Source organism: Chiloscyllium punctatum, chromosome 10 (genome assembly GCF_047496795.1).
Source record: "Chiloscyllium punctatum isolate Juve2018m chromosome 10, sChiPun1.3, whole genome shotgun sequence".
NCBI lineage: Eukaryota > Metazoa > Chordata > Chondrichthyes > Orectolobiformes > Hemiscylliidae > Chiloscyllium > Chiloscyllium punctatum.
In genome coordinates, this window is record NC_092748.1 from 18,157,923 (window position 1) to 18,184,370 (window position 26,448).

The following is a 26,448-nucleotide window of genomic DNA, read 5'->3' on the forward strand; positions in this document are numbered from 1 at the left end:
TTATGGGATGTTACTATATTGGAACACTTGCTGTTTAGTGTATATACTTTACTTTGTTAAGTTTTCCAACAGAATTAAAGTAATACCAATTCCTCTTTCTTTTGTTTGTATTTTATCTGTGGGGTTTTACTTAAAGTGTGTTTTACTTAAAGCTAAGTCGTGTAACCAATTGAATTACATCTGGAACACAGCACCTTACACTTCCCTTTTAAATACGATAAAAATGAGATCTCAGCTATCTTCTTGATATTTTGGAAAGGGGTTTGGTGTGATCCATAACGCCTGCAACTGCAATATATCCCAATTTTATTTCTAACAATTAGATTTATTACTATCTCATGCTGAAGCATCTTGCATGGGCTGGTACAGCTGCCACTGGTTTTCTTTTGTCAAATTTCTGTGTATTCTTTCGTTGCTTTTCTTTAGCTGGTATCTCTTCAGAGACACGTAAAACAAATTGCAAGCTAAAGTGATTTTACTTTAACCTGAGAAAAAAAAAGAGGCATTTGCTCAACCTAGTTTCCTATAGTCTTGAAGGATTCTTATGAGAAAGTTAAACATTCTTGCCTCCATTCTCTGGTGCACACACACACACCTTCTGATGGACTTTCTTCTGATTTGTTATGTGTCTCTTGTCTGTTAGTGAGTCAATTTCCCTGTATATGGTAGCTAGTGCCGTCAAAAAAGAGGTGTTATTTGGCTTCCCCTGATGTTCCCGTTACAAAGAAGGACCCCAATTTCAGTTGCATGCCACATTTCTGAAGAAGACAAGATTGGATATCCCAACGAGAAATGCAGGGCCCTGCTGGGGTAGAAAAAAGCAGGTGTGGAAGCAGTAATCTTACATTGATTGATTTGTGGGTGCCAGAAGATTCGGGCTGTGACCCACTTGAAAGATGGCACCTCTGATGGTGCAGCATTCCTTCAATACTGGACTGGAGTGACAGCCTAAAGTTTACACTCAAGTCTCTGGAGTGTAGTTTAAATTCGGAGGGCAAAGTGCAGCCCAATAACCGAGAGTTGACAACAGATGAAAAGGAACAAAAGCAATTGAAAAATATAGATCTACATAATAGAAACAGGTTGATGATGATACATGAAACATTCAGACAGAAAATAAACATAATGACCCTAATCGTTTTACAGAGCTGGCTGTCAACCCAGAACTTGTAACTACAAGAGCTATCAAGCTTGGACCCTTCTGTACATTTATCAATGATATATTTTTAGTTCTAACTATGAAAATGGATAAAATACGATAGTGAAATCTGATACATTTTGATAGATAGTCAATATTGAGAATATCAGACTCTAACTTTGTTTTAGCCTCAATACAATCTATTGCAGTTTATCATACTATGTATTGACTGTTGAAATGTTTCTAAGTTGCTGTGAGCTGAATAGATGATAGTAACACTTTCACATTTGTGTGAAGAACCTATTTTACTAAATAGAATACTACAGAGATCTAATAACCAAATCAATGATGTGAAACAGCAAATATGATAAATCTCAGCCATTAGGTGTTGCTCATGCACATGTTCCTGAGGGGCTGTAAGATTCTAAAAGCAATTGCAATGTGAGGTATCATTTTAAAATCTTTACCTTATAGCTGTGAACAACAGGGTACATGAATTAATGCTTCTCCTATGAAAATGAAGGGCAACTATTGTGGAAAGCAGCTATGCTGCTAAATGCTTACTGAAATAAATAAATGTAACTCATAGTTACCAACAAAGATAATTTCTCTTTATATCATGATATCTTTTACTTTTTCTTCAATGCAAGTTGACAAAGTACAAGTGCAATTAATTGACAGAATGAAATAGAAAATAGAAACAAGATTATTCAGTCCAAATGACTTATGCCAGTTTTTATCTTCCACTTGAGCCATTTCCCAGCCCTCTTCATTTAACCCAGTCAGAATAACCTTGTTCCTTTCTCCTTCAATCTTATATTTAGCATTCCCTTAAATATTTGCCTTAATTAGTCTGTGGTAGTTAGCTTCACATGCTCACTATTCTTTAGGGAAAGAAATTTCTTCTGAACTCTTTATTGGTGACTAAGTTGTATTCATGGTCTGTAACTTCGGACTTCCCACCAGTGGAAACATTTTCTATATACATATCATTTGAAATTTCTTCATAATTTAAATAATTCTATTATATCACCTTACAGTCTTCAATTTTCAAGCCAAAAAAATCCTTGTTTCTTTAGTCTTTCCTAATTGTACACTATAACCTCTCCAGTCTGGAGATCTATTATTCAGAAATCCTTTGAGCAGACCTTAAACATCATTGGCATAATTTTAGGACAGTGCCTTTAAAGCAGAAGCACAGATAATATAGTATTTGGATAAGTAAAGCATTTTTTATTACTACTTTACATTTTAACACTGTTATGTTTCCAGTAAATATTTACATTCACAACACCTTTTGGCACAAGTTCTTGTCATTATTTAATCTAAGGTAATCCAATAATGAGAATAATTCTGAAATCCAAAATAACTTGGTTCAGGCATTCCTGTTATGCAATGTTACAATGTATAAATTCTCAGGTGTGGCATAATTCTTGGAAATTCTTATGCACTATCTCTATATCCTTTTTAACAAAGAAACTATAACCAAGGTTTTACATGTCTTCTCTATTTTCCAAATCTAACTCTCTGCAAATGTAGCCTTGTATTTTTTCCAATAGTCTTATTAGTACGTTTTGGTGCTGCATGATTTAGCCATCTGTATCTCTAAATTATTTTGCTTCACTACTTCAATTAACAATTATTTAAGGACAAGGTTTTTGTGGAGTTAGACTGACACCACAGTCCTTAAATAATGGTAGGGAGGCACTGGTATGGAGCTCCTGACAGATCTGACAGATCATATTCTGCTTGCAAAAGAGGGGATGAGATACAAATCATGCAGGCAGGAAACCCAAACTTAGCAAAGCCATTTGTACTTAATGCTGACTTCAAGGACACCTGATTTTGGATGTTCCGAGGTCCTTAACTGCATCTGGGAGTAAATATAAATACTGTTGAGGTAAAGTTAAGATTTCTTTAAGCATTACGATTTGAAGATTTTGGAATCCCCATTCTTCAATTTTGAACAATGATCATTAAGTCTGTCAGTGAGAGTTAAAGAACACCAAATGTTGGATTTCTTTGATTAACATATAGTGCAGTTTTGGTGGAGGGAAAAGAATGGTGCAACTTAAATAGAGTTCATTGCAGACATTTCCCAAAGGCATTGACTATTCATTATGAATTCCTGATGAAGGGCTTATGCCCGAAACGTCGATTCTCCTGCTCCTCGGATGTTGCCTGACTGGCTGTGCTTTTCCAGCACCACACTCTTGACTCTGACCCCCAGCATCTGCAGTCCTCACTTTCTACCTATTCATTGTGAATGCTGGGTTGAGTTTCAGAAGCTATAATTATCTCAGCAAGCAGTTCCGTATTCATGAAGAAAATCAGAAATTGCTGGAAAAAAACTCAGTAGGTTTGGTAACATCTGTGGAGAGAATGCAGAGTTAACATTTCAGGTCCAGTGACTCCTGTTCAGAACTGATTGTAGCTAGGAAAATGTTGGTATGTATGCTAGAGAAGGAATGGAGTGAGGGGGAAATAGCAAATAATAAGTGAACATGGAGCCCAGGGAGAAAAAAAAGTTGGACAGGGAATAGGTAAAGGTCAGCCTGAGAGAATGAATAGCTGCTAATAGTGTCCGTTCATAGCTAACAATGTGTTGTTTGTGGTCACAGTCCATGTGATGACAAGGCCTGGTTTGTGGGGGTAGAGAGATGGCATACCCTTTTAATATTTAGTTTTAGTATTAGCTTAGTAATTTTCTCTTTGCATGTCTCCCATGGTAGATACTGGGTGAGTGTCTGTGGAGTTATCATGTGAGCATGAGTTGGTATGGAGAGACTATGGGGTGGGGAAGTGATGAGAGTGGGCTATGGAGCTTAACAAATTCTGAAATAACTTGGACAAAGTTCCAGAGAACCACGACGGGCTTTCTATTCAGCCCACCACAACACTCACCTAACCCTGCTTCTGCAGTCATCAAATCTGACTATGTCTTCTGTAATTTTGCTGGATAATTCAGTTCAATTAAGCTCCCCAGTTATCAAACTTGAACTATCCACCTCAATAGTGAAAGTTCAGTTTTATTTTCTGAGAGTATGTGGTTACTTAGGCCTCCCACATTCCATGTTATTTAGTCTTCCAACTCATTGTGTTATATTTAACTATGTTAAAATTCATTTGCCAATTCCACATTACATTAATGGCCTTATTTTGCTGCAGACCTTCTCTATTAACAATGACCATGTTTGTTGCCATTGCATCTCAAGGGGTACACTCATTGCACATACAGTTGCAGTACTTGTGACATCACTGAAATAAGGAGAAAGTGTGGCCTGCAGATAGTGGAGATCAGAGTCGAGAGTGTGGTGCTGAAAAGGCACAGCAGGTCAGGCAGCATTCGAGGAGCAGGAGAATCGACGTTTCAGGCAAGAGTCCATCAGGAATAATTCCACAGAGGCTGGCATCCCATCATCCTCTATTTACACATGGAAGGTCCTTGTTACTGATCCAGCTCCTTCAGAACCAGCTGTCAGAATGAACAGGATGTCTGACATTCCTGTTCTTTTTTTTCTCTTTCAATTTACCCCCACACTACTGCCTCACTGCGGTAGAGCTTATTTTTCTCCCCAGCACCCATGTTGTGTGTGTGCAGGTGTGACATTCCTGTTTTTTTTTCTTTTTTATACTGGTCCAGCTTCCTCAAGAGCCAGCTCTCAGAGTGGACTCCTGTTTCTTTTTTTTTCCTTTTTTTTTATAACAGGATATCCAACACTCCTGTGTTTTTTCTTGTTTTTAATACCCCAACACTCCCGCCTAACTGCGGTAGTGCTTATTTTTTTCCCAGCACCCATGGTGTGTGTGTGCAGGTGTGAGACACAAGGTGCATGAATCTTTATTCAATTTCCACCACCAAAGAGAAAGGAAACACCAGAGTGGCCAGTGACAAGCAGTGCCCTCTTCACAAAAGGCAATGCTGTGTGACATCTCCTGTTTATTTTTTTCTTTAAAAAATTTTTTTTTTCTTTCCTTGCCCCCACACTACCGCCTAACTGCGGTAGTGCTTATCCTTTTCACACCTGTATATTTTTTAAAACTTTTTTTCTTTTTAGAATGAACAAGATGTCTGACACTCCTGATCCTTTTTTTCTTACCCCCACAGTCCCGCCTAACTGTGGTAGTGCTTATTTTTCCCCAGTACCCATGGTGTGTGTGTGTGTGTGCAGGTATGAGACACAGTGAAAGACACAAGGTGCACGAATCTTTATTCAGTTACGTTCCTGTTCTTATCTGTCAGCCAGGGCTCTATGATTGGACAAGATTACCAGCCCCAATGAGAAAACTCATAATCCATGAGGTCTACCTGGCTGACCTTGTTACAATCACTGCAAGCAATGCTATGTGTAACTGCTTGTTTGAGTAACACAATGATGGCTAAACTTTTTAAAACTTGAGCTTGACTGATTATTCAGTGAGTAAGTAGGCCTTGCAGTCTAGTATTATCGAAAAAACTCACTGCTCCAGTCGGAACAACAACCTTGCCAAATGGGATGGCAATCAGAGTGCCAATGGAGTGAGTATGTGGAGGTTAACTCCTGAAACCTTCAGCAGCTCTGGGAAAAAAAGATGGCTTGCAGCTGTCTGTCTGTGAATCAGACTTATAGAACATAGAATGTCACAGCACAGTTCAGGCCCTTTAGGCCTCAATGTTGCACCAACCTGGGGAACCAATCTGAAGCCTCTCTTTCCTACACTATACCATATTCATCCATATATTAATGCAATGACCATTTAAATACCCTTAAAGTTGGTGAGTCTACTACTGTTGCATTCCACGCCCTTGCTACTCTCCGAATAAAGAAGCTATCTCTGACATCTGTCCTTTATCTGTTATCCCTCAATTTAAAGCTATGTTCCCGCCCCCCGCCCACTCCTGTGCTAGCCATCACCATCTGAGGAAAAAGGCTCTCACTGTCCACCCTATCTAACCCTCTGGTAATCTTATATATCTCAATTAAGTCAACTCTCAACCTTCTTCTCTCTAACGAAAGCAGCCTCAAGTCCCTCAGCCTTTCTTCGTAAGACTTTCCCTCCATACCAGTAAATCTCCTCAGCTCTTTCCAAAGCTTCCACATCCTTCCTATAATGTAGTGACCAGAACTGTACAAAATATTCCAAGTGCGGCTGCACCAGAGTTTTGTACGACTGCAGCATAACCTCGTGGCTCCAAAACTCAATCCCTCTTCCAATAAAAGCTAACACAGTATACCTTTTTAACAACCCTGTCAACCTGGGTGGCAACTTTCAGGGTTCTATGTACATGGACACCAAGATCTCTTTGCTCATCCACGCCACCAAGAATCTTACCATTTGCCTAGTACTCTTTATTTTTGTTGCTTCTTCCAAAGTGAATCACCTCACATTTTTCTGTGTTAAACTCCATTTACCACTTCTCAGCCCAGTTCTGCAGCTTATCTATATTCCTCTGTAACCTGTAACATCCTTCAGCACAATCCACAACTCCACTGACCTTAGTGTCATCCACAAATTTACTAACCCATCCTTCTCCAACCTCATCTCAAGCATTTATAAAAATGACAAACAGCAGTGGCTCCAAAACCAATCCTTGTTGTATACCACTAGTAACTGAACTCTAGGATGAACATTTCCCATCAACCACCAACCTCTTGTCTTTTTTTTGATCCAAACCGGTAAATCACCCTCAATCCCATGCCTTCGTATTTTGTGCAATAGCCTACTGTGGGGAACCTTATCGAATGCCTTGCTGAAATCCATATACACGACATCAATCACTTTACCCTCATCCATCTGTTTGGTCACCATCTCAAAGAACTCAATAAGGTTTGTGAGGCACGACCTTCCCTTTACAAAACCATGTTCACTATCCCTAATCAACTTATTCCTTTCTAGGTCTCTATAAATCCTATCTCTTATAACCTTTTCCAACATTTTACCCACAACTGAAGTAAGGCTTACTGGTCTATAATTACCAGGGTTGTCTCTACTCCTCTTCTTAAACAAGGGGACAACATTTGCTATCCTCCAGTCTTCTGGCACTATTCCTATAGACATTGACAACATAAAGATCAAAGCCAAAGGCTCTGCAATCTCCTCCCTGGCGTCCCAGAGAATCCTAGGATAAATACCATCTGGCCCAGGGGACTTATCAACTTTCACACTTATTTTCAGATTTAGTGCGCACGATGGGCTAAATTGATCCAGATTAGAACTCCCACCCTCTAGGCAATGGTGTCCCACCCTCTGGAGCAGCCAACCCATTTAAGAGCTCATAATGCACGATCTTATCAAATGTCTTTGAAAATCTGATATATTATGCACGTGAGATTTGTCTAATGGCCATATAATCTTTTCTGCAGTATATATGGGAGCTGCATGTTGGGTTTGTCATGAATCCCCAAATTAGCAGACACTGAGGTAATTGCCTGGGAAACTGAAGATTCTGTTGGGCAATTCCCCTGCACCTGGAACCCTCTGAAAGTATCGATTTAAATCAGAGACTTTGGAGAGTTCCACTGCAGTTAAATTAATTTAGAGTTACCTAGGAAAAGTTAAAATATTTGAAACACAATCTAAACCCTGGGCAACTATTGAACTGGTCCCCAACTCACCACTGAACCTGTTGACCCTGACCCAACAGTCCTTTCCTCTAGGTCCTGACACCTTACACTCCATGCCACTCCACTCCTTACAACTGAAATTCTGACATACCCCTCTACCCCCAAGACCCAAAAGCCTCTTTACTGGAGCTGAATGCCCTCTTCCACCCTCCCAAACCAACTGTCACTTCCTATGGCACCTGACATCCCCTTTTCCCAGACACCAACTACCTCCATTCCCAGCCACCAGATCCAACACCCACTGTTTACCAACATCAGATACAAAATCACCTCTCCTATTTCTGAGCATGACATCCTCTCTCCCTACTAAATTTGATATCCTAACCCCTCACTCACCCTTAACTATCCCAAACACCTAAACACTCCATTGTTTGTCTGGCACCCTTCCCATCTTGCACACTGGGCACCCTGTTCACCTGGCATCCAACTTCACACTGACCTTGCATGCTGACTTTCACAACAGCTGTCAAAGTGTCTTTTTCTGGTGGACATTTGAATCATAGATTATGATAAAGTGCTGTTCTGAAAAAGGAGTAAGGTTTTTCCTAGACTAACTGTAACTATAATGCATTATGATGCACCCACAAGGTTTCAGGTGTGCTCTCCAATTCAGAAACTTTGACTTAATGGGGAATAAAAATAGCAGCACAGGGGCAATCTGATTGTTGCTTGCATTCCTGGAAATTCAGCTGATCACATTTATTGCATGACCCGGCTTATACTTTTTGTTACATCTTTTAAAAATTCAGTAAAATGGATGAATATTAAACTTCCTTTTCAAAATAATATGAGGTGTGGAGGTTGGGTAGGCTTAGAGAAAGGGACAAGGGAGGTGCATTTGGGAGATTTGAACAGCGAGCAGGTAAAAAGGAAGGGAGTGGAATGCCTTCCACAGGGAGGGTTGTTGGTGGGGGGTGGGGTGGGGGGGGGGGGGGGTGGGATGTTGCTCACAATTTTTGAATACCATACTCCCCAGAACATAGTACCTGCCTTCTTTTCCACTCTCGGTAAACCTTTTTAAAAGAATGAGCTGTCTACTCTGCTTGCTTTACCATGCCAACTGTTAAGGGCAGCATATTACCAAGGTCTGTGGAGAGGAAGCAGAGCTAACATTTTGGGCTCAGTGACTCTTCTTCAGGCCACTGAACCTGAAATGTCAACACTGCTTTCTCTCCACAGATGCTGCTAGACCTGCACAATCAACCCTTAATCAGTCATATGTGGAGACCGTTGATTTTGTTGATTCATCTCCTGTGTTATGGAGGTGAACTCAGGTGGGTGAGAAAGTGGTGGTCTAGTCAGCCACCTAATTTGAAACGCTGCCTCCTGCCAAAAACACAACTAATGAGTAAATGTGAAATCCAGCCCCATTATCTTTTATGTAAAATATAAATGGAATGCTCCCAACAATGATCCTTGTGAAACACCACTTATCTTTTGCCAGTCTGAATGACTATTCACCTTAACTTTATGTTCCATTGTCTGTTTTGCAACTGGCTTGCTTCCCCCTTTTTATCCCATTGACTGCACATGCTCTGACATCAGTCATGAGCCTACTATGCACTATCATATCAAAGGCATTTTGAGAACTTAAAATATTGCATGATTCACTCTTTCTGTTTCACCTTCAAAACAGTTGGTCAAACTTCACCTTTTTTGAGACCTATGTTAGCTATTTTGAATATAAGTTTAAGTTTTATGTAAATAGGCACAGGCAAAAAGAACTCACCTTCAAGTTAAAGGTGGCATCATTGCAGGAATGCAGATGACCAAAGAACGTTTGAGCACATAGTCCCTGCAGAAGAAAAATATAAAATGCTGTATGAAGTACTCACTAAATTTTTCAATTATTAATTTACAGACAGGTTGGAGGTGATTGAACTTTTAAAAATATTTAATTATACTTAAAGTGTGCTACGGGATAGACAACAGAAAGAGGATTGCTGACTACAATGCAGATAGATTTCAGCATCTTTTAATTCACATCTTCATAAGACCCTATCTTTTCATGCATGCTTGCACAAAGGCTGTAATTTGCAGTTTTGCCTGCTATCATTTCCAAATGATAAATCACAAAGGAACCCTTGAATGCAGCATTGGATACTAAACCTTGTCAGTGTCTTTGGAGAGGCATTAATGAAAGTACCTGTGTCAAACTTAATTGAGTTTATAGTCTGACAATGAAATAAAAATTTCATGAATACAGTGAACTTGAAAAGATCTCAGTATGTTCTGGAGATGAAACAGAATTCTTCAAAAGCCTGCAGTGCATTAAAATATCACCTAATTAAATACAATTCTGTCACAAGGGGTGATTTTAATCCTGATGGTTACATTACCCAGCAGACTCACACAGGTTTATATACAATTTTTAGCATAGAAACAGGCCATTTGACCAATAGACTAATGCTGGTGTTTATGCTACACAAGCCTACTCTCAAACTGACATAACCCAGTCCACTCTACATAATTTCAACTTCTGCCAACTGGACAAAACTATATTTACAAAGTCGGTTTACAGTTAAGCACCAAGATCACAACTCTCTAAGAGCTTTCCAGTTTCAGGTATAGGAGAAAATAAATGGAATAAGGGAAAGTCATGTCAGAGACATTGTCAAAAGTAATATATTCTGTGTTTTTTATTTGCTCTCTGTTCACACATATGCCCTAAATGTCTGAAATGCAAAATTACAGAACACCAGAGCAGAGTAAAACATAATTATTTTGATTTGTTCATATATGTTAAGGAGGTGTCTTCCTGTCAATATTACAAAGTAAATGCCAGTCAGGGTAAACCATTTCCAAACCTTCTCTAGCCTGAGCAAGAACCATTTAGAAGACTGAGGGGGGATCTGATTGAGACGTATAAGATTATTAAATGTTTGGACACTCTGGAGGCAGGAAACATGTTTCCGTTGATGGGTGAGTCCCGAACCAGAGGACACAGCTTAAAAATAAGGGGCAGGCCATTTAGGACAGAGATGAGGAGAAACTTCTTCACCCAGAGAATAGTGGGTGTGTGGAATGCTCTGCCCCATAAGGCAGTGGAGGCCCGGTCTCTGGATTTGTTTAAGAAAGAGTTGGATAGAGCTCTCAAGGATAGTGGAATCAAGGGTTATGGAGATAAGGCAGGAACAGGATACTGATTGAGGATGATCAGCCATGATCATAATGAATGGTGGTGCAGGCTCGAAGGGCAGAATGGCTATTGTCTATTGTCACATACAAATTTCAATTGTGACTACTCCAAAGTACCTTATTCATTGTATTTCACTTTGTGACATCCTGTGATCACAATAACAGCAACATAAATGTAGTTTTTTCTTTCCCTTTTAAGTCTCTTGCAGGACAAGCTGAATTACTATAGAACAACATCTCAAGAAGTAGAGGATGACTGGCAGAAATGCAAGAGCTGACCACATGGAGGATGTTAGCATATGAAATACATTAGGAAGATGCTGAGAAAGTACTGATATGCGGAGACACTTGAGATATTGTGACTATTTTCATTTGAGCAGCGAGAGTTGAAGAATTCAATAGTTTTTTAAAAAATTATGAAAATGTTTTCTCGGGTAAATAGAGTCATATAGTCATAGAGATACATAGCACGGAAACAGACTCGTTGGTTCAACTCATCTGCGCCTACCAGATATCCTCAATTAATCTAGTCCCATTAACCAGCATTTGGCTCTTATCCCTCTCAACCCTTTCTATTTGTATACCCACTGAGATGTCTTTTAAATGTTGTAATTGTACCTGCCTCCACCATCTCCTCTGGCAGCTTGTTCCATACATGCACCACTCTCTGTATGAAAGCATTGCCCCTCAGGTCCCTTTTAAATCTTTGTCCTTTCACCCTAAACCTATGCCCTCCTGTTTGGGACTTGCCTGGCCTATGAAAAAGTCTTTGACTATTCACCCTATCCAGGTTCCTCATGATTTTATAAACCTTTGTAGGATCATCGGGGTGGCACAATGCCTCAATGGTTAGCACTGCTGCCTCAAACTGCCAGGGACCCGGGTTCAATTCCATCCTTGGGTGACTGTCTGTGTGGAGTTTGCACATTCTTCCCATGTCTACATGGGTTTCCTCTGGGTACTCTATTTTCCACCCACACTCCAAAGACGTGAAGGTTAGGCAGACAGACAATGCTAAATTACCCATAGTGTCCAGGGATGTGCAGGTGAGGTGGATTAGCCATGGGAAATGCAGGGTTACAGGGATAGGGTACGGGGGTTCCATACTTCAGTGCTTCCACACTGTAGGGATTCTATGATTCTATCCCTCAGCCTCCGACACTCCGTGGGAAAAAAAGCCCTAGCTTATTCAGCTGTAATTCAAACCTTCTAAATCCAGCTACATCCTTGTAAATCTTTTCTGAAGAATTTCAAGTTTCACAACATCTTTCTATAGTAGAGAAACCAGAATTGAATGCAATATTCTAAAAGCGGTTCTCATCAATGTCTTGTACATTTTCACCATGACATCCCACCTCCTACACTCAATGCACTTTGAAGGAACAATGCTCCTGCACCCCTAAGTCTCAAATAGGGGTCATTAAAACAAAAAAGAACAGTCAGTTCAAATTGATCTGAATGTTCCCTATACAGTAATGACGTCTAGGGGAAGAACTATTTGAGGTTCTTGCAATTGTGAGGGATTTTGACAGAGAATATACTGAAAAGACGTTACCAGTGGCAGGAGAATGAGTTCTTAACATAGCACAGAGGCATGATAATTGGTTTAAAAAAAGTGAAGAAATCAACAGCAATAGTTTATTCAGTGAGTTATGATCTAGGGACTAGATTCAACAATAACTTCAGAAAAGAACCAGGTAAATACTTGAAAAGGAGAAATTTGCAGAGCCATGCAGAAAGAACATGGGAATGGGATAATAACCTCTGTCACTGCTGAACTATACCAGACACCAGGTGGCACAAATGGAGACTGGGGTGAGGTGATTAATGCAGGATAGTGGGAGCCCATATTGAGATGACTTTCTGTTACTGTCTTGCCACTGTCTCTATTTCCCAGCAGTGATCTGCAAGGTAGGTCAGCTGACTGTTTTACAGAATGGAGCAGCTGATTTAGATAATTAAGGCCCTAATTGGACACACAATATGTAGTGGTGGCATTTCACCAGCAGCAGGGTGACTCCTACCTTGTTAGGTGTTTGCCAGCCATACAGTCTCCCTGCAGGTGCTTTGACATACAATTGAAGTGAGGAGATTCATTCCTAAAGGATGGCTCATGGCAAGGGAAGGTTGCCCCTTACAGTCAAATGGATCATCTGGAGGGATTTTTCCTTCTGTCCAGTGGGGCCTACTGTCATCAGGTTATCAAGTTTTGATTTTTATTTACCTGTCTGAGGGTGCCTTTATTCTAAAGCATTCCTGAGGTTTTCTGCCTGCTTCAGCAGCACTCACCTCTCCTGGTAACACTGCTGACACTTCATCAGGAGCCCACCAGCTGCCATTAACTGGACAGGGAAGACCACTTATGGTAAAATAGCCAAGCCTATCGAACTGCGAGCAAGTACAGGTTCAAGAACCACTATTCACCTCTCTGTTGGGTTCTAAATGTTAATTCTATTTCAATTGCAGTTAACTATATATAGGTGGAGCACATCGGGTTGTTATTTGATAAAGGAATACACATTAACATTCGAGTGAAGATTGAGTTGGAAGCTGTATACTTATAATGTTTCACTCTCTGAATATATCTAAACCGTAAATTGGCTATGGTTTCATCCACTGGCATCTGAAGCTATCAGGAATTTAACATTCAAAGCCCAATAAAAAAAGTCCTTCAAAGATAATGACAGGCACAGTGGGCCAAAGTGCACCTCTCTATTTTACTAATTCAGTAATTCTCTAGGTGGGACCTAACGGATATGAAGAGAGATATCTAACAGAAAAATTAATTTCCAAGTGTCAAAGTGGCAAGAATTAAACATGCACCTATCTACATTTCCATCAAAACAGCAAGCTGCAGATGCCAATTAATATGAACAGCAGTTTTACCGGTATGGGGCCTGCTCCCACTGGCTAATAAAAAGGTAATTAAAAAAGAAAAACACATTATTTCATCAGGATCTCCAGCAATTCCTTTATGGACTGCTAGTTAATCTGCAGCTATGCCAGAAAATCTGAGCACAGCATATTCTCCAAATGGTCCTCTCAGAATCCTAACAGAAGCAATAGGTCACACAAACAGTTGGTACCCATCACATGGACTTTAGCAGGGAGAGCAAGCTGGGCACTGCCACCTAAAAAAATAAGTTTAGCACAAGTTGATTTCCCACCTTGTGTCTACTTCCACTAGAGTTGCAAAAGCTTCAAGGTTTAATCAAGGTTTTGTTTAATTTGAGATGTTTGATCAATTAGCAAGAAAGACAATTTTCTTGGACAGGCAGTCAGCAGTGAAGGGATCATCAAATTAAATGCCCATTGAGAATGAATAGTGATGTTCAAAGAACAAGCTTAATGCAATGAGATTCTGGAACATGTAATGCATTACTATTTGAAGTAGTTGAAGTAAACTCATTACTTCAGTTGAGAAAAATGCAAAATTATTTGTACATGGTTTTTCGAGATCATGGGATGATAGGACTAGTTTTGGATTACAATAACAAATTACTGCACGAGAGAAAATGTTTTGAATGGTTAATGCTTTGACATAATATTCTTCAATTTTTCTGCTTGTCACTTACAGATGACCAAGCGTTAAGGTCTCATCCAGTTCAGCCTCTCAGACCAATTTATTAATCTCCTGGATCCAGTACAGATTCCATCTGTTACTACATAACTCTGTACACTGTAGCAGTAACCTTGCTCAGTATAGCTTTCCATTTGATAGCCTCTGACCTGATGTCAACCCTACATTTTTTCTTCAAACTACTTTAAACTCTTCTCAGTCCCTGGTAATAAAAGAAAAAAGATAAAAGAACTAGCTGATAGTATGTGTATGTTTTTGTTATTTTCTGGTTGGCTAGTCCATATCTAGCTCAGTTGTTGGATGGTTGATTTGCAATGTAAAGTATGCAGTAGAAGTTATGCAGGATTCTCCTTCTTAACCTCTCCCCTTCGTTGAGGTGTTGTGACTCTTAGGATAAACCACCACCAGTTGTCTCTCTCTCTCTCTCTCTCTCTAACAGAGAGCAGTTCTATGATCTGATAAGACTATGGTGACTTTGCCTTTATCATCTCTTAGCATGAAATGTGGCATGAAAAATGAGTGACTGTGATAAACATGAGCTAATGTGTATCCTTGCCAAATAAAAAACCTTGGAAAAAATTGGTGCTTTGCATATTCATACATTTGAGAGGGACTCTAAAAATCTTTGAGCACGTGGGAGGTGAGATGGAAGCAGGGGGCAGTGACAGGTGCCCATCAGAGGGAGTGGTGGTCGTCTATGTTTTTTGCATATGGAGCCAGGAGAAACATTCTTCCACTTCCTTCAAGCTGGCTATCCTCAAGGTTTAGGGAAGCATTAACTCACAAAGAACAATCACTGTGCAGCTGTGGCCACTAATTTTGCACTTTGAAATGTCTGTACATGGGGAGTTATTGCATTATTATGGTAGAAGGAGGCCATTTAGCCCATTGACTTCATGCCAGCTTCCTGAAGAGCAAACTATGTAGTCCCATTTCTTTACTCAATTCCTGTAGCCTTGTAAGCTTAAATGCCCATCCAATTTGCTTCGGAAATCATTGATCCACTCTGTGTCTACTGGTGGTGAGCTCCAGGTCATCACCAATATCTGTGCAAAAAAGTTATTTTCACATTGTCCCTGCATCTCTTAGCCAAAAACTTAAATCCATGTCCTCTTGGGCAGCAGTTAATAGGAACAGCTTCCCTTTGCCTTGTGACAAATATTGCACTTTGCTTAAATCTTGTATTGCTAGATATAAAGGGAACTTTAACTGTCTTTGGAAAAGGAATTTGTAATTGGATTTCCTAGTTACAAAATAATTTCTGAGAAGTGACTTGACATTGATGTGGAGATGAGAGGTGGTTCGTGAGAAAATGGCAAATGAAGAAAAGTAATTCATAGTATTAGATTAGATTCCCTACAGTGTGGGAACAGGCCATTTGGCCCAATCAGTCCACACCGACCCTCCGAGGAGTAACCCACCCAGACCCATTTCCCTCTGACTAATTGACCTAATACTATGGGGCAATTTAGCATGGCTAATTCACCTGACCTGCACATCTTTGGACTGTGGGAGGAAACCGGAGCACCCAGAGGAAACCCATGCAGACACAGGGAGAATGTGCAAACTCCACACAGTCACCCAAGGCTGGAATCGAACCTAGGACCTGGTGCTGTGAGGCAGCAGTGCTAACCACTGAGCCACCATGCCACCCCAGGATTCAGACTGTTGTGCTGCAAGAAGGAAAAAAGCATAGTATTTCAGGTGTTGCGATGTGAAGCAAGCATAATTCTCTCCAAACAGATCACTTCTCTATCTGGCAGTAAGAAGAAAACAGAACTCTTGGAAATGTTTGGGAAGCAAAATAAGAGCAAACCTAAAAACAATGTGGAGCTCAGGCATTCTTAAAAACTGAGTGCTTGTATTAGAGGCAACCAGACAATAAACTGGCTTGTTGGTTGGATGGTTGGTTGGTTATAAAGGAACTTTGCAATGATATGCCATTAAGACTGTCATAACTTGAGGGAGAGAGGGTTTGTAGAAGTTCACCTTGTTGGTGTTAATTGTACGCTTGTAATAGAGCTTAATTCTCTGGTTGTGACTTAACAGAGGTCTAAGAGATCTACAGCACAGAAAAAGGCCCTTTGGCCCATCTGGTCTGTGCTGGTCAAAAGCAACCAGCTAACCAGTCTAATCCCATTTTGCAACACTTGGCCTATAGTGTTGCATGAGTTGGCATTACAAGTGCACACCTAATTACATCTTAAATGTTCTGAAGATTTCTGCCTCTAACACCCCTACTGGTAATGAGTTCCAAATTCCCACCATACTCTGGGTGAAAATGTGTTTCTTCAAATCTCTTCTAAACCTTCTGTTCCTAACATTAAATCTATGTCCACTTGTCACTGATGCCTCCATCAAAGGGAAACATTTCTTTCTGTCAATCATGTCTACAGCCTTCATAATTTTGAACATCTCAATTATCTATCCTCTGCTCTAAGGAAAACAACCCCAATCTAGCCAATCTTTCTTCTTAATCAAAAATCTCCAGCCTGGGCGTGATCCTGGTAAATTTCATCTGCACCCTCTCCAGTGCTTTCATATCCTTTCTGTGAAGTGAATTCCAAAATTGCACACAATACTCTAAGCTGTGGCCTAAACAACATTTTATACAGTTCCAGCAATAACCTCGCTGCTCTTAAACTCAATGGCTCAGCTATTAAAGGCAACCATACCATATGCCTTTTTAACCAGTTTGTCCACATACCGCAAGGGACCGGTATACATGCATTCTAAGGTCCCACTGATTCTCAGCACTTCCCAGAGGTACTACAGTTCACTATGTATTCTCTTGCTTTGTTTGTACTGCCCAAGTGCATCATTTCACAGTTATCCAGACTGAATTCCATTTGGCACTGACCAACTCATCTGACAGTCCGTCTACATTCATCCTGTAATCTCAGGTTTATAAAGTTTCAGTATAACTTCCCTGCTTTTCAGCTCAATATATATACAAATGAAAATGAAGATCTTATATTTTATTAATTACTCTTTCAACACTTAAAACATTTATGTATACATCCTTCTGACCTTCTCTAGCAATGTGTCATTAAGCCTACATTGCCACTCTGTATTCCTTCTGCCAAAATAGAGCACAATACACTTTACTCATCTGTTATTTGTCTACCAATTCTGTTAGGTTATCTATATCCATGGCAAGTATGCAGCTATTTGTCAAGTTAAATATTCACTTCTGAGAATCCCAATTATAATCCTGCTCCTCTGAATCTACACCAACCCTCATGTTTTCCTGTTCTAATCTCCACGTCTCAGACTTTTTCTAACAGTGCATACAAGTTTTTAAAAAGTACATCAGAAAGATAGAGCGTTTGGCCCAACAAGTTTACAGTGATGTTAATGCTTCATCCAATCTTCCTCCCAAGATGGATCCATCTTGACCAAAAACTATCAATATTAACTTCTGTTCCTTTCTCCTTCACGTGTTTATCTTGCTTTCCTTTAAAAGTGTCTATGCAATTTGCCTCAACTACTCTTAGTTTCACAAGTTTCACAAGTGTTGCAAAATGGGTTGCAAGTTTCACAATCTAACCATTTTCTAGGTAGTGCTTTTTTTTCTGAATTCCCTTTAAATTTATTTATAATGAGAGAAAGAAGATTGTTTCAGCTACTACCTTGCAGACTGAACTTTGAAACAACTGCTGTGTATATGGCAAGATGAGATGAAAAAGGACACAAAGAGAAGATATTTAAAAGACAGTGATGTATAAAGATGACAAATATGTGTGGGAAGAGGGTAATGGAGTACAGAAAGAATGGGAAAAACAGTAAGAATTATAGAATACTGAGATATATTTTACTGTCAATTAAAATGTGAAAGACTTGCACTTACTGTATCTTTTGACAGTATTAGACAAGAACTTTCAAAAGCTGATTGGGCATAGATGTTCGCAGGTAAAGGGACAGCTGGAAATGGGAAGCCTTCAGAAATGAGATGACGAGAGTCCAGAGAAAGTATATTCCTGTCAGGGTGAAAGGAAAGGCTGGTTGGTATCGGGAATGCTAGATGACTAAAGAAATTGAGAGTTTTGTTGAGAAAAAGAAGGAAGCATATGTCAGATATAGACAGGATAGATCAAGTGAATCCTTAGAAGAGTATAAAGGAAGTAGGAGTATACTTAAGAGGGAAATCAGGAGGGCAAAAAGGGGACATGAGATAGCTTTGGCAAATAGAGTTAAGGAGAATCCAGAGGGTTTTTACAAATATATTAAGGACAAAAGGGTAACTAGGGACAGAATAGGGACCCTCAAAGATCAGCAAGGCGGCCTTTGTGTGGAGCCACAGAAAATGGGGGAGATACTAAATGAGTATTTTGCATCAGTATTTACTGTGGAAAAGGATATGGAAGATATAGACTGTAGGGAAATAGATGGTGACATCTTGCAAAATGTCCAGATTACAGAGGAGGAAGTGCTGGATGTCTTGAAATGGTTAAAAGTGGATAAATCCCCAGGACCTGATCAGGTGTACCCTAGATCTCTGTGGGAAGCTGGAAGTGATTGCTGGGCCTCTTGCTGAGATATTTGTATCATTGATAGTCACAGGTGAGGTGCCGGAAGACTGGAGGTTGGCTAATATGGTGCCACTGTTTCAGAAAGGTGGTAAGGACAAGCTAGGGAACTACAGACCGGTAAGCCTGACGTCGATGGTGGGCAAGTTGTTGGAGGGAATCCTGAGGGACAGGATGTACATGTATTTGGAAAGGCAAGGACTGATTAGGGATAGTCAACATGTGGGTGGGAAATCATGTCTCACAAACTTGATTGAGTTTTATGAAGAAGTAATACAGAAGATTGATGAGGGTAAAGCAGTAGATGTGATCTATATGGACTTCAATAAGGCATTCAACAAGGTTCCCCATGGGAGACTGATTAGAAAGGTTAGATCTCATGGAATACAGGGAGAACTAGCCATTTGGATACACAACTGGCTCAAAGGTAGAAGACAGAGGGTGGTGGTGGAGGGTTGTTTTTCAGACTGGAGGCCTGTGATCAGTGGAGTGCCACAAGGATCAGTGCTGGGTCCTCTACTTTTTGTCATTTACATGAATGACTTGGATGCGAGCCTAAGAGGTACAATTAGTAAGTTTGCAGATGACACCAAAATTGGAGGTGTAGTGGACAGCGAAGAGGGTTACCTCAGATTACAACAGCATCTGGACCAGATGGGCCAATGGGCCGAGAAATGGCAGATGGAGTTTAATTCAGATAAATGCGAGGTGCTGCATTTTGGGAAAGCAAATCTTAGCAGGACTTATACACTTAATGGTAAAATCCTAGGGAGTGTTGCTGAATGAAGAGACCTTGGAGTGTAGGTTCATAGCTTGAAAGTGGAGTTGCAGGTAGATAGGATAGTGAAGGTGGCGTTTGGTATGCTTTCCTTTATTGGCCAGAGTATTGAGTACAGGAGTTGGGAGTCATGTTGCGGCTGTACAGGACATTGGTTAGGCCACTGTTGGAATATTCTGGTCTTCTTCCTATCGGAAAGAGATTGTGAAACTTGAAAGGGTTCAGAAAAGATTTACAAGGATGTTGCCAGGGTTGGAGGATTTGAGCTATAGGGAGAGGCTGAACAGGCTGGGGCTGTTTTCCCTGGAGTGTCGGAGGCTGAGGGGTGACCTTATAGAGGTTTACAAAATTATGAGGGGCATGGATAGGATAAATAGACAAAATCTTTTCCCTGGGGTCAGGGAATCCAGAACTAGAAGGCATAGGTTTAGGGTGAGAGGGGAAAGATATAAAAGAGACCTAAGGGACAACTTTTTCATGCAGAGGGTGGTATGTGTACGGAATGAGCTGCCAGACGTTGTGGAGGAGGCTGGTACAATTGCAACATTTAAGAGGCATTTGGATGGGTATATGAATAGGAAGGGTTTGGAGGGATATGGGCCGGGTGCTGGTATGTGGGACTAGATTGGGTTGGGATATCTGGTCGGCATGGACAGGTTGGACCGAAAGGTCTGTTTACATCTCTATGTTGTACATCTCTATGACTCTATGACTTGTGCCACAAAGTTGCATAATCATGGAATGTTTTCAAAAACGAGGCATGAAATGTGGCCAGTCGAGTATGTGCCTGCACTTGGCAATTTAGCTGGTTCCATTTCCTTACCACTTCCCTGTTGCCCGAATGTTTTCCCTTCAGTTGAATATCCAATGTCTTTTTCAAAGCTACATTTGATTGTGCCTTCATTACTCTCACAGGTACATTCCAAAAACCACCCCTCATTGTCGAAAAACAAATTTCTTCACGTCAGCTTTGGTTAATTGCCAATCACTTTAAATCTATGTCATTTTGTTCTGTTATCTTCTGCCAATGGAACCAATTCCTCTCTAACTACCTCTAGACCCTTCAAAGGTTTGTATACTTCATCAGAACTGCCTCAACATTCTCTTCTTGAGTATAATCTCAATCTTTTTATATGACTGAATCCTCCATGCTTAGACCAATCCTCTTGAACTTTTCTGCACTCTGAAGCCTCCATATCCTTCTTAAAGGATGATGCCCAAAATTGAGTAAGTTCCCTACTTCTATATTAGAGTCATAGAGTCCTACAATACAGAGACAGGCCCTTCATCCCAAACTGGTCCATGCCAACCAAAATGTCCATCCAGGCTAACCGCATTTCCCTGCACTTCGCCTATATCCTTCTAAACCTTTCCTATCCATGTAATTTTTTTCCAAATGCCTTTTAAATATTGTTATGTACCCACTTTAACCACTTCTGCTGGCAGCTCCTTTCGTATGTGTACCACCCTCTGTGTAAAAAAGTTGCCCCTTGGGTTTCTTTCAGTCCTTTCCCTCTGACCTTAAACTGATGCCCTGTAGTCCTTGATTCCCCAACGTTGGGAAAAAGACAGAGTGCATTCACCCTATCCATGCTTCTCATAATCTTAACCACTTCTATGAGTCTCCTACACTCTAAAGAAAAAAGTACTAGCTTTTCCAACCTCTCCCTAGAACTCAGACTGTTGAGTCCCGGCAGCATCCTTATAAATTTCTTCTCTACTCTTTCCAGTTTACTGACATCCTTCCTATAGGAAGGTGACCAAAACTGAACACAGTACTCCAAGTGTGGCCTCACCAACATCCTGCATAAATGCAACATAATTCCCAACTTCTTTACTCAATGCCGAATTGATGAAGGCCAGTGTGTCAAAGTCTTCTTCATTGCCCTGTCTATCTGTGACTCCACTTTCAGAGAGCCATGCACCTGAACTCCAAGGTCCCTCTGTTCCACTACACACCTTAAGGCTCTACCATTCACCATGAAACTCCTATCTTGACTTGACTTCCCAAACTGCATGTCCTCACACTTATCTATATTGAACTCAATTTGCCATTTCTTGGCCCACTTCCCCAGCTGATCAAGGTCCTGCTGCAATTTCTGAAAACCTTCCTCATTGTCCACAATACCGCCTATTTTAGTGTCAACTACAAACTTACTAATCACGTCTTTGTACATTGTCATCCAAATCATTGATGTCGATAACAGACAGCAATGGCTCAGCACTGACACCTGAGGCATACCACTAGTCACAGGCCTCCAATCTGACCAGTATCCTTTCACTGTTACACTCTACTTTCTACCATTAAGCCAACTGTCTATAGGGGCACTGCTCTTGGATATTCTGTGCCCCTTTTAATCACTTTTCATATCTAGCCTGTCACCTTCAAAACTGTCAAAGGCCTTTTGGAAGTCCATGTGCACCACATTAATAGCAATACACTTAACAACCCTCTCTGCTAAGTTTGCCTTTAACAAATCTGTACTGCCTGTTCTTGATTAAGCTATACCTGTATTAGTGACTATTAATTTTCTCCTGGATTATCATTTCTAAAAGCTTTTCCATCACCAAGGTTAAACTGACTGGTTTATTCTTGCACCTGTTTTAAACAAGGATTTACTATTTGAAATTCTCCACTCATCTCGCACCATCTTTATGGCTAAGGAAAATTTGAAGATTGTGTAAGTAACCTGTGCAATTTCCACTCATTACCTACAGTATACTCAGATGCATTCTAGCACCTTTCTTCCTTATCAACTTTAGTTAAATTAGACTTTCTAGGACATCCTCCTGAGCAATTTTGAGCCCTCTGAGTAACTCAAACAGCTTCTCTTGCACTGTGACTTCAGCTGTATCTTCTTGCTTGGTAGAGACAGATGGAAAGTTATCAATTTGCATCTCAGACATGCCCTCTGCTTCCATGTAGAGTGTCCATTTTGGTTATCAGTGCCACCCTTCTCTAACTACCTTTTTGCTATTTATTTGCTCATGTAAGATTTTTAGCTTCTCTTTTACATCAGCTGCCAGCCTACTTCCAAAACATTTCCTGACCCTTTTTATTTCCTTTCTCAGTTTCTCTGAATTTTTCATATTCAGCCTGGTTTTTACTTGTATTATCAACTGGCATTTATCAAATTCCACCTTTTTTTATCTCATCTTCCTTGATATCTCTTTTGTCATTCAAGAAGCTCCGGTTTTGCTTGCTCAATTGCTCCTTCTCATGGAAACATACCTCCACAGTACCCAAATCACTTCCTCTTTAAAGACTGCCTGATGTCCAATGACAAGTTTTGTCTACCAATCTGATTCCTTTTATCTGGGAACAGATACCTTCTCAATCCACTGAAAGTAGCTCTACTGCAATTGACTGTTAATTACTATACATTTCTCCTTCTCATTTTCCATAATACATTTCAACTTTATGATATACTGTCTATACTCAAGTAATAGTAGAATTTTTTTGACTACTTTTTAAGGTTAAATTTATTGGGTCGACTCTACTTTTCAGGGGCTGAAATTCATGCCCGTCAAAAATCATACCATATCATTCATTAGCAGAAGCCCAACTGATCTCTAAACGAATAAAGGAAACAAAAACAGAATTATGGTAATTCTGAAAACCTGGAGAAGAACTCAACAGCTAGCAGACCGGAAGACAGGGAGCGAAGCAGAACAACCGGCAGACTGGAAAGCTGGAATGGGACGTAACGGCTGGCACACTAACTCATAAACATTGATCTGTTATCTGTGAAGAACTAGGGTTGACCTTTACATGAGATATATGGAAGATTCCAGGTTATTTGGCCAAACACAGGGGGTCGACTTTTACATCTATTCGAGATCGACTGTTACTCGAATGTGTATGATAATTTTTGGGGTTCCATACATGTTTGCTTTCTGACGTTTGATCCACTTTACCAACCTCATTGTCAGTTATGCTAATTCCTCATGTTTGACTTTTGCACAAAATAGAGTCGAAGAGTGTGGTGCTGGAAATGCACAGCTGGTCAGGCAGCATCTGAGGAGCAGTAAAATTGACTTATGCCCGAAACGTCGATTCTCCTGATCCTTGGATGCTGCCTGACCGGCTGTGCTTTTCTAGCACCACACTCTTCAACTCTGATCTCCAGCATCTGCAGTCCTCACTTTCTCCTCTTTGCACAAAGTAGACCAAGGGAACATGTATGCCTATGGTCTTAAGCCATACTAATGTCACATTTGCTACATCAGTCTTCAATCTTGCAAACAAAATGTGTCAGAAGCTATATTAGTCAATTGATGTTATATTTTTACATTCTGAAAATGGTTGCAACAGAAGCACTTTTACTCAATAGCAGATTTTTCAAAAGTGTTGATTTACAGTTACTTCTAAGACCTTTAAAGAAAAAAAAAACTTTTCATTGGCTGGAACTTGCTATGATTGAATGCTTGGCAGGAGAAACTCAAATATCTGACAAACATGAGACAGGAGACCTGAGAGAGAGAAGGTCAAAGCAAAAGAAAATAGTATTTGTATCATGCAGTCACCAACTACAAAGTTGAATGTGCTGGACTGAGCGGTGAACCTCAGCTAATTTGAGGTTATAGTCAGTACATGTATTTTTAGAGGTCATTGTGGTCACTGTAAATGAAAACTAGATGGTTTGTACGACTAGCAGCTGTCCTCAAATGGCAGTTTTACACTTGGAAGGCAGGTTCCAAAATCTACTCTTATTTTGGGGGAAAGGGAAGTTGTGTTTTTATTATCACATATCCAGTGTACTTGTGAAATATCTCACTGTGAAAACTATGCACAGGGCCAGATTTTGTTGTCAATGTAATAGGCAAGTTAATGCATTTGCTTTTATCAGTGTGAAAAGAATTAGCAACTTGCAGTGCAGAAGAGATACCCTGCCCCTCCCCAAAGAGTTTCAAGATATTTCAACATTTGTGTATTAATTACCAGTTAAACTCACTATAGAAAGTTAGGTATTATACTTTAATGATGCAAGGCTTCATTTAGATATGAGATTTATTTTGCTGCAATACCATTCAGATTTTCTGATCTGGAAAGGGAAAAATTGAAACTGCACATTTAGGATTAAAATGTGATTACCTCAATTTTTGACAGAAGTTTACATGTAGAAAGGGGAAATAGATATTACATAACTTTATGTACCCACCCTACCCACACAGTTATAGTGTTGGTTGAACAATCACCATGCTGGATTCTACTCCCAAAAGCTGACTATTGTCCCTGTGCACTGGAGGAGGGGTTGGCTGTGTTTTTGATGACCACCTGCTACAGCCAGTTTTCTCCTCTTAATGCCTTAAAGGAAAGCTACACAATAATATTGCTGTAATGTAAGTTAGTGCAAAGTGAACAACAGGTTGACAGAGGAGACATAGTTATGGATGTGACCCTTCAGGTTTTAGTAATGCAGCTGGATGAAAGCCCGTAGTCCTTGAGGGACCACAGAACCATTAGGATTTATACTCAAGAGAGTAGGAGAAGGTGATAAAGGAGGACAGTCCCGGAGTCTTGAAAACTTGTGAACCTGACAGCAGTGACACAAAAAAAATGCAATGATCTTATACAAGTGGTTAACAGCAGTGAGTGCACCTTTACATGATATCTCTGACTCACCACTGATCTCTCAATGATCAATGCATCACACCTTCCATCACTCAACAGCAGCACTCCGTGGCATTCAGGACTTATGCCTAACATCAAGATATTGAACTTTGCTTTAACACACCAACAATGCTGTCAGTCTTACATCCATCTTTCACTGCCTCTGCATGTCTTCAAATACTCTGCAAAGACTTAGAAAAGATATGAGGGGCAACCTTTTTTTACTGAGAGTGGTTAACGTGTAGAGGAAGTAGTGGACGTGGATACTATTATGACATTTAAAGACATTTGGATAAGTACGTGAATAAGAAATGTTTGCAGGGATATCGGCCAAGCACAAGCAGGTAGAACTAGTTTAATTTGCGATTATGATCAGTGTGAACTGGTTGGACTGAAGTGCCTGTTTCTGTGCTATATATGACTTTTTGACTCTATGACTCTCACTAGCAGCACAAGGTGCTACACCATAGAAAGGAGCAGAGAAGATCTGGGAAAGATAGATATGACTGCATCTCCTGAAGCCTATGGAAGCCTTGTGGGGCCCATGATGTCTGACATTGGTAGGAACATTAGGGTTGGTACGTTCTTCCTGCCTCACAACCTTTTCAATTCTTAACATAGAATCATAAGGCGTTCTTGTATTACAAACAAGCTGCTGATCATTTTGCTTCCCACCTCATCAAACTTTCCAAACTAGCCTTATCATTCTGAGTTCCAGCTTTCATCCATGCCGAACAAAGGGACCAGGGATGCAGGTGCATAGTTCCTTCAAAGTGGAGTCACAGGTAGACCAGGTAGTGAAGAAGGCATTTGGCACACTTGCCTTCATTAATCAGAAAATTGAGAATAGGAGTTGGGACATTATGCTGAGGCTGTATAGGACACTGGTGAGGCCACTTTTAGAATACTGTATATGATTCTGGTCACCATTCTATAGGAAGGATGTTGTCAAACTTGAGAGGGTGCAGAAAAGGTTTAAAAAGATGTTGTCAGGATCAAATGGTTTAAGTTACAGGGACAGGCTGAAAAGGCTGAGACTTTTTTCCCCTGGAGCATTGTAGGCTAA

At 40.3% G+C, this 26,448-nt stretch overlaps 1 protein-coding gene across 3 annotated transcripts in view; it reads right to left on the bottom strand.

The window, feature by feature from the left end:
* Positions 1-26,448, bottom strand: part of spag16 (sperm associated antigen 16) — a 1,014,658-nt gene that overhangs the window by 244,861 nt on the left and 743,349 nt on the right. For all 3 annotated transcript variants that reach the window (XM_072578621.1, XM_072578623.1, XM_072578620.1), the window contains exon 14: positions 9,473-9,538. In XM_072578621.1, the coding sequence (XP_072434722.1) occupies positions 9,473-9,538 (66 nt within the window). The remainder of the gene's footprint in view (positions 1-9,472; positions 9,539-26,448) is intronic.